The 13,383-nt window shown below is 38.1% G+C and overlaps 1 protein-coding gene across 2 annotated transcripts in view; it reads right to left on the reverse strand.

The window, feature by feature from the left end:
* Positions 1-1,879: 1,879 nt before the first annotated feature.
* The window catches only part of ergic2 (ERGIC and golgi 2), a 15,550-nt gene continuing 4,046 nt past the window's right edge, over positions 1,880-13,383 (reverse strand). For both annotated transcript variants that reach the window (XM_042108828.1, XM_042108829.1), the window contains exons 3-14: positions 10,403-10,511; positions 10,195-10,241; positions 10,021-10,088; positions 9,877-9,917; positions 8,751-8,852; positions 7,521-7,616; positions 5,652-5,707; positions 4,928-5,026; positions 4,731-4,828; positions 3,625-3,787; positions 3,432-3,511; positions 1,880-2,103 (exon numbers count right to left, since the gene is read on the reverse strand). In XM_042108828.1, coding sequence (XP_041964762.1) covers positions 2,038-2,103; positions 3,432-3,511; positions 3,625-3,787; positions 4,731-4,828; positions 4,928-5,026; positions 5,652-5,707; positions 7,521-7,616; positions 8,751-8,852; positions 9,877-9,917; positions 10,021-10,088; positions 10,195-10,241; positions 10,403-10,511 — 1,025 coding nt within the window. In that variant the 3' untranslated portion in view covers positions 1,880-2,037. The remainder of the gene's footprint in view (positions 2,104-3,431; positions 3,512-3,624; positions 3,788-4,730; positions 4,829-4,927; positions 5,027-5,651; positions 5,708-7,520; positions 7,617-8,750; positions 8,853-9,876; positions 9,918-10,020; positions 10,089-10,194; positions 10,242-10,402; positions 10,512-13,383) is intronic.

Genomic DNA, 13,383 nt, shown 5'->3' on the forward strand with positions numbered 1-13,383 from the left:
TTGTGAGAAATTTAGTTCCTTTGAAGCTCTTACTTTTAAACTTGGTGGTCTCTGCCCTATTGTTTTGCTACAATTTATCACCCACCAAAATCAACTAGCTACTTTTTAGCAGAGTTTTCTGACTTTCTTTCCAGTCTTATTCTGAAGTATGACAGAATTCTTCATTGTGGTGATTTTAATTTCCATGTTTATGACTCAACTAATGTTTATGCTACTGATTTTGTTAACACTGTTACCGCTTTGAATTTCATTCAGTATGTGCGTGGGCCAACGCATAACGAGGCCATACACTGGACCTTGTTTTTACCCTGGGTGTAGGAATATCCTCTGTCAATTGCCTGGATATGATTATTTCTGACCACAAATTAATAGTATGTAGCTGTGAACCACTTACTATTGACAATAGCTCACCCCACAATAGCTCACTCTCGCACCCCTATCTTTAATGAGTTTAGTGCCTCAAAATGGTGTGCTTTATTTGATAGTGATTGTCCAACCTTATCTGAACATCACTGTACTAATGATCTGACTGAGCATTTTAGCACCAAGTCGTAGCTGTAAACGGGAGTGCAGGAAAGCAGAGGTGGAAAAAGTCTGGTCTCCAATATACATTATGAAAGATTTATTATCACAATACAACAACATGGTTAAGAATGCAATATCACACTATTTTTCAGAACTTATTTCTGACCATAATAACAACCCTGTTTTTATTCAAAACAGTAGATTATCTGGTAAACCCAAACCCACCTTGTGCCCCAGTTGAAAGTGATGCTGATTGTGAAAATTCTTGTCCTTTTTTTACTGAGGAGGTGGAGGCTATTAGAGCCTCTATTACTCCTGATCCAAGTTACTTGAGGTACACCATTCTGAACAAGATATTTTGAACAAGTTGGATCCCATCACCTAATCTGAACTTTTAGAAAATGTCTCATATGAAAGTGTCTTCCAGCCCTCTTGATATTGTGCCAACTAAGTTTCTTAATAGAGGTAATGGAATCTGTTGGGCCCTGCCTGCTCTCCATCTTAAACAGTTCCTTGTGTAATGGTAATGTCCCTGATTATTTTAAAACGGCCTGTGAACCCTTTGCTAAAAAAGGCTGGGCTTGATCCCTCTTCTTCAAAACTACAGCCCTATATCCAAATTACCTTTTATATCTAAAATTCTTGAAAAAATAGTGTCCAATCAACTTCTTTCTGCTCTTGATAACAACATAACAACAAGAGGTTTCAATCTGGTTTCCTAAACATCATAGCACTGAAACAGTACTACTGAAAGTTACCAATGACCTTTTAAAAATAGCCGATGATGGCTTGGACTCTGTCCTGATACTTCTGCACCTTAGTGCGGCCTTTGACACAATTGATTACTGCATACTGTTAGACAGGCTGAGGCATTGGGTGGGATTATCTGGTACTGGATTGTAATGGTTTACATCCTATTCGTCAAATAGAAGGTTCTTAATCTTCTGTTAAGTATGGTGGTACCAATTTTATTTTGCTTATACATTCTCCCCCTTGGTCACATTTTCTATGCAGATACTGAGTTCGGTTCTTTTAAAAGGGACTATATGTAAAAACACCCTAGTCCCTTTTAAAAGAATTAAACTGTCCACTAAAAGGGGACCAGAAAGTGGACCAAACCAAAAGGGAATTTTTGTATTTACATTATTAGTTCATTTCAAAGAGGACTCGGAACCACTTCCAAGCTATACAGTATGCTTCTATTTCTTTTGTGCCTTGCACATAATCACTACATGCTCATCATGTGAAAAATGGATGCTATTTTAAGCAGGTATGTTCACAATCCATAGATGACAAAACAATAAAAGCCCACTGTCACCAAATTAATATTGACATAATTTGAGTGACTCTTGAATAGGGTCCTTATGTAGTTTATTGGAGTGAAAAGTCTTCAATTGGGATGTGTATCCCTGTAAATGCTGTTTATTTCACCAAATCAGGTGAAGGTGGATGCAGTGAACCCTAGTAGGCAGCCACACAGTTCAGAAACAAGACCACCACAAATGAGCCAGCTTACTCCTGTTCATTAGTATCTGTAAGTAATGGTGTTTGGCTGCTGTGTCCATCAAGAATACCAACCTAAAAAATGAGAAGAGATAAGCTATTTTAGTTTTTCCTCAGATGCCTTGGTGCATAACTTGAATCATTCTTAACATCCTTCACATTTTCAAAACCATAATTATGTCGATAACTTGCTCAAAATGCTTTGTTTTGCCTCAAAAGTACTACAAGCAAAACAGTGCCACTGATATGCAAGTCCTTTTGTAATTGGCTTTAACCATGACAATAAAAGACGATCATGTATGAAATCCTCGAGGATGATTGTACAGTATGGAAGCAAAGATTCTTTGTTGAGTAAAGCTCAGTAGTAGAAATGGACACATTGTTGTCTGTTACAGTAGCACACAATCTTACTAAAGAACCATAAGTAAGTTTTGATAAGCTACTGAACCTAAAAAAAAAAAAGGTTCCTTTATGGAGATTCAGCACTAGGTATCTAGCAGGCTAGCACACTTGTTAAATGTGCAGTCAGCAATTGCACAGGAAGTTCCCTTTGTTTATGTTTATATTCAGGGCACAAGATTTCCGCACGTGTATAAAATATTGCATACAAAAAATTACATAAATCGAAGGGGCCTTTTCATGCTCATCATGTTGACGATTCAGCTTTATAAAATGATATGCCTCTCACAGTTTGGAAAAATAATCAACTGACTCTGGATATAGAAAATAACTAATTGGATTAATTATTACAGTGCATGAAAATGCACTGTTCTGTTATCCGAAGTCTTCTTCTTCTTCTTATTATTATTATTATTCTTCCCACCAAATTTCTGCATCTAATTCAGCTTTAACCGTTTATCCTCTTCAAACCATTCACTCATCCACCCATTAAACTATCCACCAACATCCATTAAACAATCTGCCTATCAACATCCATTCAACTTTCTGTCTATCAACATCCATTACACTATCTAAATTCAACTTTTAAACTATGTACTCTGTCTCAGGCTTTAAGCATACAATCTGGCTCTATTAAGACTACAGATTCTGTTCCTATTTCCTCTGCCCACAACTGTTTCAAAATAAATGTCCTCACTACAATAATTCACTATTAAATAATTTAACTATTTAAACTACTCACCTATTTAACTGTTTAGACATTTTAACTGTCAGTTGTTATCAACTATGACTCCTGCCAACTGTTTCCAAATAAAAGTTTGTTTTGCATTTTATGTTAATATACAGTATATTTATATTTTCATGCACTGTTAATTTCCTCGAAATTACATTTTCTAGTTCTACTTAAAAAGTAACCTTTATTTGTATAAGGGTTTGGTTTGTCGTGATGTAATGGAAAACCAGGCCTTTCATGACTCTAAGATATATTTGACAATTGAACTTGCCTCTTTGGGTTTATAGACGCCCAGCTTTAAGCGACAACAGACGATGTCCACACAGAATCCAACCAGACCATGGAGCATGCCTGAAAGGTGAAGGCGAAAATGTATATCCCATGATTGCTTTATTACTTATGTACATACAGCATAAAGCAGTTAGTTGTGAACTGCTCTGCAGTAGATTGTGAATAACTCTGACCTGTGGTTGAGAAGATGCCTCCAATAATGCCGCAAAGGCGCACCAGGAACTGCCACAGGGGCATGTGCTGCTCCGTGACCGTGACCATGAGGGAACTAATATCATACTTCATGAAGATTCCAGAAACACCATGACTACCAGCAGCATGGTTTATCACCCGTTCCTGTGTTTCACACATACAAGCAATCAGGCAGATCAGACCCTCAGGGACAACAAGTACTGATGCAAATGTTTACTTCAAATGTGCCGTCGGCGATTGTGCATGACGTTGCATTTGTTTCTGTTTAAATGTCTCAGCAGCTTTAGTCCAAAACAATGTACATTACATTTGAATCCAGGAGCAAACAAAACACCAGAGAGGCAGCTCATCCCTCCCTTCAGTATTTCCAGAGGAACTTGTTTAGGTGTATGTAACCTGTCACAAAGTCATATCGGTTCATGCTGTGCAATATTCAGAGGTATAGACCTTATCTTATACAATATGCCACACAACTTCCTGTGCAGACCATGGTTCTTTTCAAACTGGACTATTGTAATGCATTGTTAGTTGGCCTGCCTGCTTGTGCAGTGAGACCATTTCAGAGAATTGGTCTTTAATCAGCCAAAGACACATGTAACTAGTTATGCTTCATTGACTCTCTATAGCAGCCTTACTCTGGCCTACAGGACACTTGATTTTGACACTGAATTTGCACCTTGCTATCTTAATTCTATGATCCAGCTTTATGCCCCCTCTGGCCCACTGTAGTCTTCTAACGGGCGTCTATGATGTCAGCCTTCCATTAACATAAATAGGTCAGTCAAGACTCTTTTTGTCTGTGATTCCTTGTATTGGTGGTGGAATGATTTACCCAATTCTCTTCATTCTACTGATAGTTTCAGTACTATGTATCTAACCGATTCATTCTTCTTGCAGAGTCAACATTTATATGTTTATAGTAATGGTTATTATGATGATTTGCTATTATTATTATTTTGATACTATTACCATTGTGGGCTATATGACTAATTACTTTTGACTTATTCTTGTACATTACTTTTGACAAAAGCATCTGCTCAGAGCCATAACCATAAATGAAGAAATGTTCCTAGTTTTGTCTACCTACCCTCTCTGTGACAGAGTACTGGTGAGTTTCTGCTGATATCTTGTAGGTTTTCAGCTTGGTGGGCACAATGGTGATGAAATACTGAAACATCTGATTATCTGTAAGGTGGGCAGAGATTGAGAACATCATATATTAATATAAATACACACACACACATAAGGAGCATTTGTGAACCTCAGCTGTCAGTTTATACATACGGTCAGTGCACACTTTCTCTGTGCCATCCAGTGGATTTATGACACCTGGTATTTCCTCCCCAAAGGACAGATGATCAATTCGGTGGGAGAAGTTATAAGCTGAACAAACACAGTTTAAATTTCATTAACAAACAGTCAGTCAAAAGTTATACAGTGCTGCTTGAAAGTATGTGATTCTTATCTCTTTTAAATATGAACTGTCAGGTGTGTATATTAATTTTTCAAATGCATGGACTTGTTTAGAGGGAATTGTGTGAGAAGCCAAAAAAAATCATGAAACATGGAATTAATGTATGTACAAAAGTACAAAATACTTTTGAGTTTTTGCTATCTTAACCACTTTTGTTGAATAGGTAATAAAATATATAACTTTATTTTGTTTCTGTCTATTATTTGGAAAGTCAGCTTTACAAATTGGGGTTTGGATGTGCATTAAATAAGGTTATTTCATTTTGTTTTTGTAAAAAACAACTGACCATGTCTGAGGGTTCACAAACTTTCGAGCAGCACTGTAGGTGTGTCCTCTCTGGTAGCTAAAATGGTAGAGCACTGTGCTAAATTCATCACCACATTTAAGGATTCAGTGTTGACAGAGCACACATACTGATGGAAATGTGTAGCTGTTCAGTTACCTTGGTCTATGAATAACTTAATGAATAAATGTAGCCATCATTACAACAACCTAGTCATCAGATCCATGAATAGCTATAGAAAACCAGCTTACTTTCATGGCTGACGAGAGCAGCTAGATGGGCGTGTCCTCTGGGATGTGGAATAGCTCTAAACAAAACAGACATGACATGGCAGTGAAAAACACACCAGACAAAGACAGTCACCAGGGATGGTGGAGATTGGTGTGGTCAGTCAGGGAGAGGGCAAGACAGGGATTTCAGGACAGAGTGAAATACAGAACAGACTTCACAGAAAAATGTTCAAGGATAGACATCACACCTGTAATTTAAACATACCGTTCTTCCATGGGTGCTAGAGAAATTGTAACTGTACTTAAGTGGCACTCCTTAGTTCTATATGCCACTAATGGAGCAGGTTTGACTATGACGCCAAGACAAAAGGCTTCAAATACATCAAAATCTTTCATTTGAAAGTTTTCTAATAAAACCATATGTAAACACATGAGCTCTTGTTAAAGTAGTTAGTTTCACACCTAGTTAGCTCAAAGCGAGCCACTTGTTATCCAGTCGTTATGCACTATATCCATTTGGTATTTACTCGTTATTCACTCACTCAAAAAATTATATGGAGATATCCAGTCACACGATACATCACAAACACCTTGCGAAAGAATACTATGACATCAATATATTGTCCCACCTCTACTTTTTAATGTATCAGAATTTGCAGATCTATATTGAGATCATGATTATTTATCACAATTATTAATTAATTTTATAGACACAAATATTTCCCCTCCCCAAAGATATTGGACTTGCTATTTGGGTGACCCAAATTCTTCCTCCAGGTTCACTCCCCTAAATTACTGCTGGCAACTTTTTGTGCAGATTTTGTGCTTGCTACTTGGTTAATATTTGGAGAGAGTGCAAGAGGGGCTGCGACATAGACAAGAACTCTGCGACCGCACAGCCCAGGCTGCTGAAGTGCCATGAGGGCGCAGCAAATGAATGTCTAAAACAATATATTTAAGCTCACAATATTCAGACTGGCCCAAAACGTTAAGGACCACCGGGAATGTTCCCAAAGGCTCTGCTTCTAGTCTATGACTTCAGTCGTTTGGTTATTTGTTGATAAGTAACCTAAAACATGATGCGTAGGCTACATTTGATTTATTGTTCCCTCGTTTTGAGTGTTGTGTCTTGAAACGCATATGCACATTGTAGGTTTCATTCACGTAGTCTGTAAATTACGTGAACAAAATTCACAGATCATGTCATTAGCTCAACTCTTATTATCTACATTGGAGGAAGAAAGCATGGACTAAAAATGAACGTGATAAAAAAGGCATATGTGGCGTGTTTTGGGATGTGTTCCACGCTATGAGTTGAGAGCCCTGCTTTGCTTATGACTTGTTGTGTGGTGCAAAAGCCCTATTGTTTCTGTAAGGATTGTTATTATTATAGTTGGCGGTATCCTGCCGCGCTTTGCCTTTTCTAGGTGTTCCCATGGGCCAAAACTAAATGAAATTTGGCACACACAACAGGTGCCGGATTAAGCTGTCATGGACAAAGACTTGGCTCCGGGTGTGGCCTATTGACTCCATAGTGCCCCCTTATGTCACTTAGTGTCTTAGCGCCCCCTTATGTCCCTTCCGAAAGTCGCAAGTCAATGAACCTTTCCCAGACCCACTCTCAATTACAATTGAGAAGTTCTGCGTGCTAACTAGACTCACTAGGAAGTGAGATATACATGAACAATTTTGACATACTGTGGTTGGCATATAGTTTCAGCTATGCACACCAAATTTGGTAGGTGTGTGTAACAACTCTGAATCACAGTTAGAATCAGAACACTTAATTTCAGCTAGACTGACGAAATCCAAAAGGATTCAAAAGGACAGACATACTACAATTTTATTGTTTCTTCTCAATTAACTCAACGTCTCAACAATTAAACATACTTGCCAACAGTGATGTGGAAGTTCCCAGCAACTTTATTGACATAAAGGTGTCCATGTATCCTACATGCATTTGGGGACTGATTAGGATCCACTTCACTTGAGAGAGAGAGACAGAAATGAAAACAGTATGTTAGATGCAAATATATCATTGGATAAAGCATATCTATAAAGAAATGCAGTTAGCATGAACAAAATAAGGGCAGATTCAATGAAAATGAGTACCATATCTTACAGTATTGCAAGATTGACACACAAAAGCACACACATGTAAATGGCAGGCATGGTATCTAATGACATATTTTTGTCTATCAGAATTGTCTTATGGGGGTCACTGTGGCACAGGAGGCTGCAGCATCTGTGCCACCTTCTGGTCCAAATGCCCATGAGGACCCAGACCCGGGTCATTTCCCGATCTCGTACCGCCTCTCTCTCCTGCCCGTTTCCTGTCACTCTCTTCACTGTCCTGTTTGATTAAAGGCATAAAAACATCCCCAAAATAGTCTAATAACCTATAGCAACCAGTGTCCCTGTTTGCTATATACATGTTCATAATACATATCTGATCTGTGCCACATGTGAACATAACAAATCAGAATTGAGGCACATTTAGCTATCGATGTGAACATAACCATGGACTACTATATACACCAGATTTCTACCTCCCTCTGCCCTGTTGCCCAGTTTGCACCACAGTGCAAGGGTTCTCTTTGTGACAGGGGGACTCCTGGTTATGTTTACATTTTTTGATGTATTATGCATAATGTCAATTTCCATTTAATGAATAATTATTATCAGATTCAATTCAATGCAAATTAAATAAATTGCTTCATTTAAATGAAATGTCACAGCACTAATACAAAACATCATTGTGGCTAAGGATATGAAAAAGTAATGAAAAATTAAAAACTAATTCAAAGGCTAGGCATATTGGCGCTAAAGATTTCATATGAACAAATATTGTCTGAGGGTGAAAACAAAAAGGTTTCCAATGCCAACTGTAAACTTTCTTCTGCATTACTTCTAACACATGATGGTGTGTGCAACATTCCTTTATTAAAAATAACCAGAAGTCAAAGCTTAGTTTGTTTTTAAAAACAATCAGTCAGCAGATTGTATACTATAAAATGTTTCAAGAAATGATTGTTATGAAAGGTGTGGGTTGTGAAAATGGGTGCAGTGTGTCCATTTGGTTGGAAAGGTTAGAGATAGCAGGCAATAATAACCACTGACCGTGGAGGCAGTGCCGTAGGCCCTCCCTTTAGAAGGCTTTTGAACAGGACATCTTGAAGAGCGTGTTCTTCTCGCAGACGGTTTTGAATGAGCAGCAGAGTCCTACAACAAGAAGTGCCAGAGAAATACCATCTTTTTTGTTATCAAAGAGTGCAATGTTGGCTTTCTCTGAAATACTACTAACATTTTGGTGGATTGCCAAGACAGTGAACACATATATAAGTCTCTTATAATGTCTTTAGCATTCATTTCCAAAGTTTCAGATATAAATGCAAGTGAATAGAACCAAGCCAGTGGTGGAAATCCCTAACCTGACTCTCGCCAGATGAATTTCGTTCCGCTTAGCTCCGCCTAGCTTCACGCTCATCCATCTGGGACCTCTTCCATTTAGAGTGATTTCAGCACGAGATTGTATGGTAGAGCCATAACTAAAATAAACTTTCCCACCAACGTAATAACTTCCGGCAAAAGTAATAATTATTGGTTTATTACTTTGGTGGGAAAGTAATAAAATTAAAAATTATTAAATTTGTGGGAAATTATTACGTTGGTGGGTTTAAAACCATTTTAAAACTTTTCTTTTTTCTGATTGTCTAACATTCTGTAAAGTGCCATGAGACATGTGTAATGTTTTGGCGCACTATAAGTGAAATTAAATTGAAATTGAAATTGAATTGAAATTGAAAATGTGCATATTTTTATTACTTAGACAGTTTATTACATTGGTGGGAAGTTATTACGTTGGTGGGTGCTACATGGCACATAAACTCTTAATAGGGCGAACAGCACTTCTGCTGCACTCTGACCAGGTCTTATCGCTTGTAAAATAGTCTTAGGAAGTTGCTGTTCGGGTAGGAACACTGTGTTCCCCCCTCTCTCTTTCTACAGACTGCTGTCGGTGCATTCCCTCTATATTGTATTGAGTTATATTTATAGTTTGTTGCAAAGACGCATACGCAAGACCTCAAGAAACTATTTAGAATTGTGGAAAAGGGGGTGACATAAAAAACCTTTAGCAAGACACCTGCCAAATGTGAAGTCAGTCAGATAAATGGTTCAACAGATACCTGAAGAACAGACAGACTGACGTCCCTGTACTCAGTCTAGATAGAAAGTGCATGTTTACCTGTGCCAGATCCTTTGTTGGGGGGTCAGCTCAAAAACAACCTAAATAGTTTTCAAATACAAAGGGATAGTGGAATAATTATTAGGCGGAAATAATAAGTTGGATGCATTAATGACAACAAAAGCTTTCTCCATCAATACTCACTGGTTCATACTGAAGACCATCAGATGCTACCATTGTCTCAGCCAAATCCAAAACATCTGCACCTACAACTACAGAGCAGCCAATATCTCTTGGTTAAACAAGTCCAATTTACATTGTACATTTCAGTAACATTGTACGAGTATACACGTTTTTGGTACTGGTGGTGGAACTTACATTGACACCTCATGGCAACGGTAACATCTATATTTATTCGTAATTTACTGAAAGAGAGAAAAGGTGGGAAAACAAGATACGTCTTTATTCAAACTTTATTCAAGACATTATCGATCACAAATATATGTAAAACATATTTTGTTATACATGTTAAACAGAATATTGCATGTTTTTCAACTGTATACTATTCATGGCTGATATATTTTACCTTGTAAAATCCTTATCGACTTCATATTCATAGGACATCCATGTATCCCGATACACAAAAAATTCGAAGAATGCCAAGAGAGCCATGGCCGTGAATGCAATCAATGACACTGAAAATAGAGAAAGCTAATGTAAGTTGCTGTGCAATATATACCTAGATGTACAGGGCCTATATATCTGTAGCAACCAGCACTCTGGGCAGTTGTGGGTGGTTCACTTGCTAACATAACCAGGGCTCCCACTCTAAGTCAAATGTAAAATTCCATGACTTTTCCCTGACAAAAAACCTGAATTTCCATGACCTACTACAATGCTGCTTGAAAGTTTGTGAACCCTCAGATATGGTCAGTGGTCAAAATCTAAATAACCTTATTTACTGCACATCCAAACCTCAATTTCCAAAGCTGTCCTTCCAAATAAAAGACAGAAACAAGAAAGTTATATAGTTTCATTATATATTCACCAAAAGTGGTTTAGTTTACAAAAACTTTACAAAAATATGAAATTTTTTCAAAAATATGACATTTGCAAAATTATGTGTGAACCCATGTAGTTAATTTCCTGTAGCACCTCCTTTTGCAACCACTACTTCAACCAAACGTCTTCTGTGCCCATTAACTAGTGTCTCACATCTGGTTCTGTGGATTTTGCATACTCCTCCTTGCAGAACTAAGCCAGTTGAGAGAGGTTGGAGGGTCAACTGGCATGTCATGCCCGCTTCTAGCCAAAACATTTCTATTGAATTGAGGTCTGGACTTTGACTAGGCCAATCCAGAGTATGAATTCTTTTTATCTTAGCCAGTGGTCCCCAGGATACGGCCCCCCAAAACATGTCCGTGGTATATAGGATCCGGCCCGCACGGGAGTACGAACACAAAGTTCTCATCAGGTGAGTGAAAGTTAGAATGGTGGTCATTTCAGATGTTTCTGCCACCACTTCATAAAACTCATAGTTTGAGAACTTTAAATTATTTGTAGGATATTGCTTGTTCACAACTTGAGCTGTGTATGCAAAGTTCAGAGTTCAAAATATACTTTTGGGACTCCCTGCTTATAGTTTTGAGAATGCTATTATTAGTATTATTTCATTTGAGCTACATTTTACACTGATATGGCATGATGGCAATATAAACACAGATAACAATGGTATTAAATTGCAATAGCCTATAGATTAAAGGCACACTATGCAGGTTTTTTAGCGTAATATGCAAGTTTTTTTAGCTTAATTTACCTTCATTTAACAGCTTCAGAGTCATTGGAATGGTTATATGACTTTTTTCGGGTTTAAGGGCAATTCCGCGCAAAACTGTCACATCCATCCATGGTAGGCTATTAGTTGGCGTTACTACTACTACTACTACTACTGCTAATAGCATGGTAGGCTATTAGTTGGCGTTACTACTACTACTGCTACTTGCATGAAACTTCACCTCACTGAATACAGCCAGACTCCAAGGCCATCACCAAATCTAATCTCTGGTAGGCCTAATGTTCAATTTTGCCATTTGAAAATTGGGTGTTGTGTTGTGAACTATGATTAGCCTACTTTGCATACCAAAGGACACTGGGAAAATAGGGGGTGGTGTTTAGCCTACATGGGAAGCCTAAGTCCTATACTTCTGTCATTCCACTTTACATTTCAAGTTACTTGCACATTACTTTTAAAACTAGTAGAAAATGTATTAAAAAATCCTCTGTTGAATGAAAATAGCTGTATGTTAAATATCCAAACTTTTTCTTGTAACCGTATTTATGTGGCTCTTCTGAGATTAAAAAAAAAAAAAAATTGGTAAAAGTGGCTCTCCAGGCAAAAAAGGTTGCCGACCCCTGCCCTAGCGCCTGTGAGCGGAAAAACCACCCTTGCAACTGTGGGCCGGCGGGCCGACGGCCTCAGTGTCAGGAAGTATAACTAGTGTAACGAATTGCTTTACTGCATTCAAATACACATACATGCCAGGCACCGGCTAGAAAAAGGTAGCGATGGAGTTTCTCAGACATTCGTCATGACAGAGCCAGCGAAAAAAAAGCAAAAAACAAGAAAACAGTAAGGAAATTGCCAATACTGCATAGTTTACCTTTAAATGTAATGGAATATTCAACTAAGGTAGACTGCCTTTGTTCACAGCACTAAGCTATTTATGGTTACTGATATACTCCGAGTCTCTGGCCCTCTCTTAGAGCCAGGCATAGTGAGCTGGCCTTCGGAAGAAAAAGTTTGGGGACCACTGTCTTAAGCCATTCCTTGGTCATTTTGCTTGAATGCTTATAGGGTCATTGTCCTGTTCCTAATCTATTTCCTCCCTAGCTTCATCTCCCTGACTGACATGAGGTTCAGATCAAGAATGTATTGATAGGCCTGAGAATTCATGGTTCCCTGGATGATATGGAGTGGTCCAGATCCAGAAGGGTTGGCTTTTACCCAATTTATTATTTTTCTGGTGCATCTTTGTCATACTTTTGATGGGCATCCACTTCTAGGAAATGTTGCTGTGATGTTGAATGCCCTCCATTTGCAAATGGATAAATGGTGCTGGGATCTTTTATAGAGGGTCTTGTAGCTTTCCCCAGACTGATGGGCTGTCACTACTCTCTTCCTTATGTCCTCCTCTCCTCTTGGCATTGTTGATCCCTGTGGGTGCCTTGGCACTACAGTGGTTTGGTGGGTTTCCTCTCTCTTTTAATCATGGCTGCTCAAACCCTTTCCACAGGAAGTCTGTTTGATTAGTATGCTTAATTGATTATTTCAGCACCCAATTATGTTTTACATTAATCGATTACCTACTTGACTTTACCAATGCTTCTGGGGGTTCACTTACTTTTGTACATTAATTCCACATTTCATGATTTTTTGGCTTCTCACACAATTCCCTCTAAACAAGGTTCATATTTAAAAACTGGTGAGGATAAAATAAGAAAATCATGATAAAACAACAGAAAACTGTTTGGAACATCTGTCTGCCTGTGTGTGTGTTTGGGTGTTGA

Source organism: Alosa sapidissima, chromosome 11 (genome assembly GCF_018492685.1).
Source record: "Alosa sapidissima isolate fAloSap1 chromosome 11, fAloSap1.pri, whole genome shotgun sequence".
Taxonomy (NCBI): domain Eukaryota; kingdom Metazoa; phylum Chordata; class Actinopteri; order Clupeiformes; family Clupeidae; genus Alosa; species Alosa sapidissima.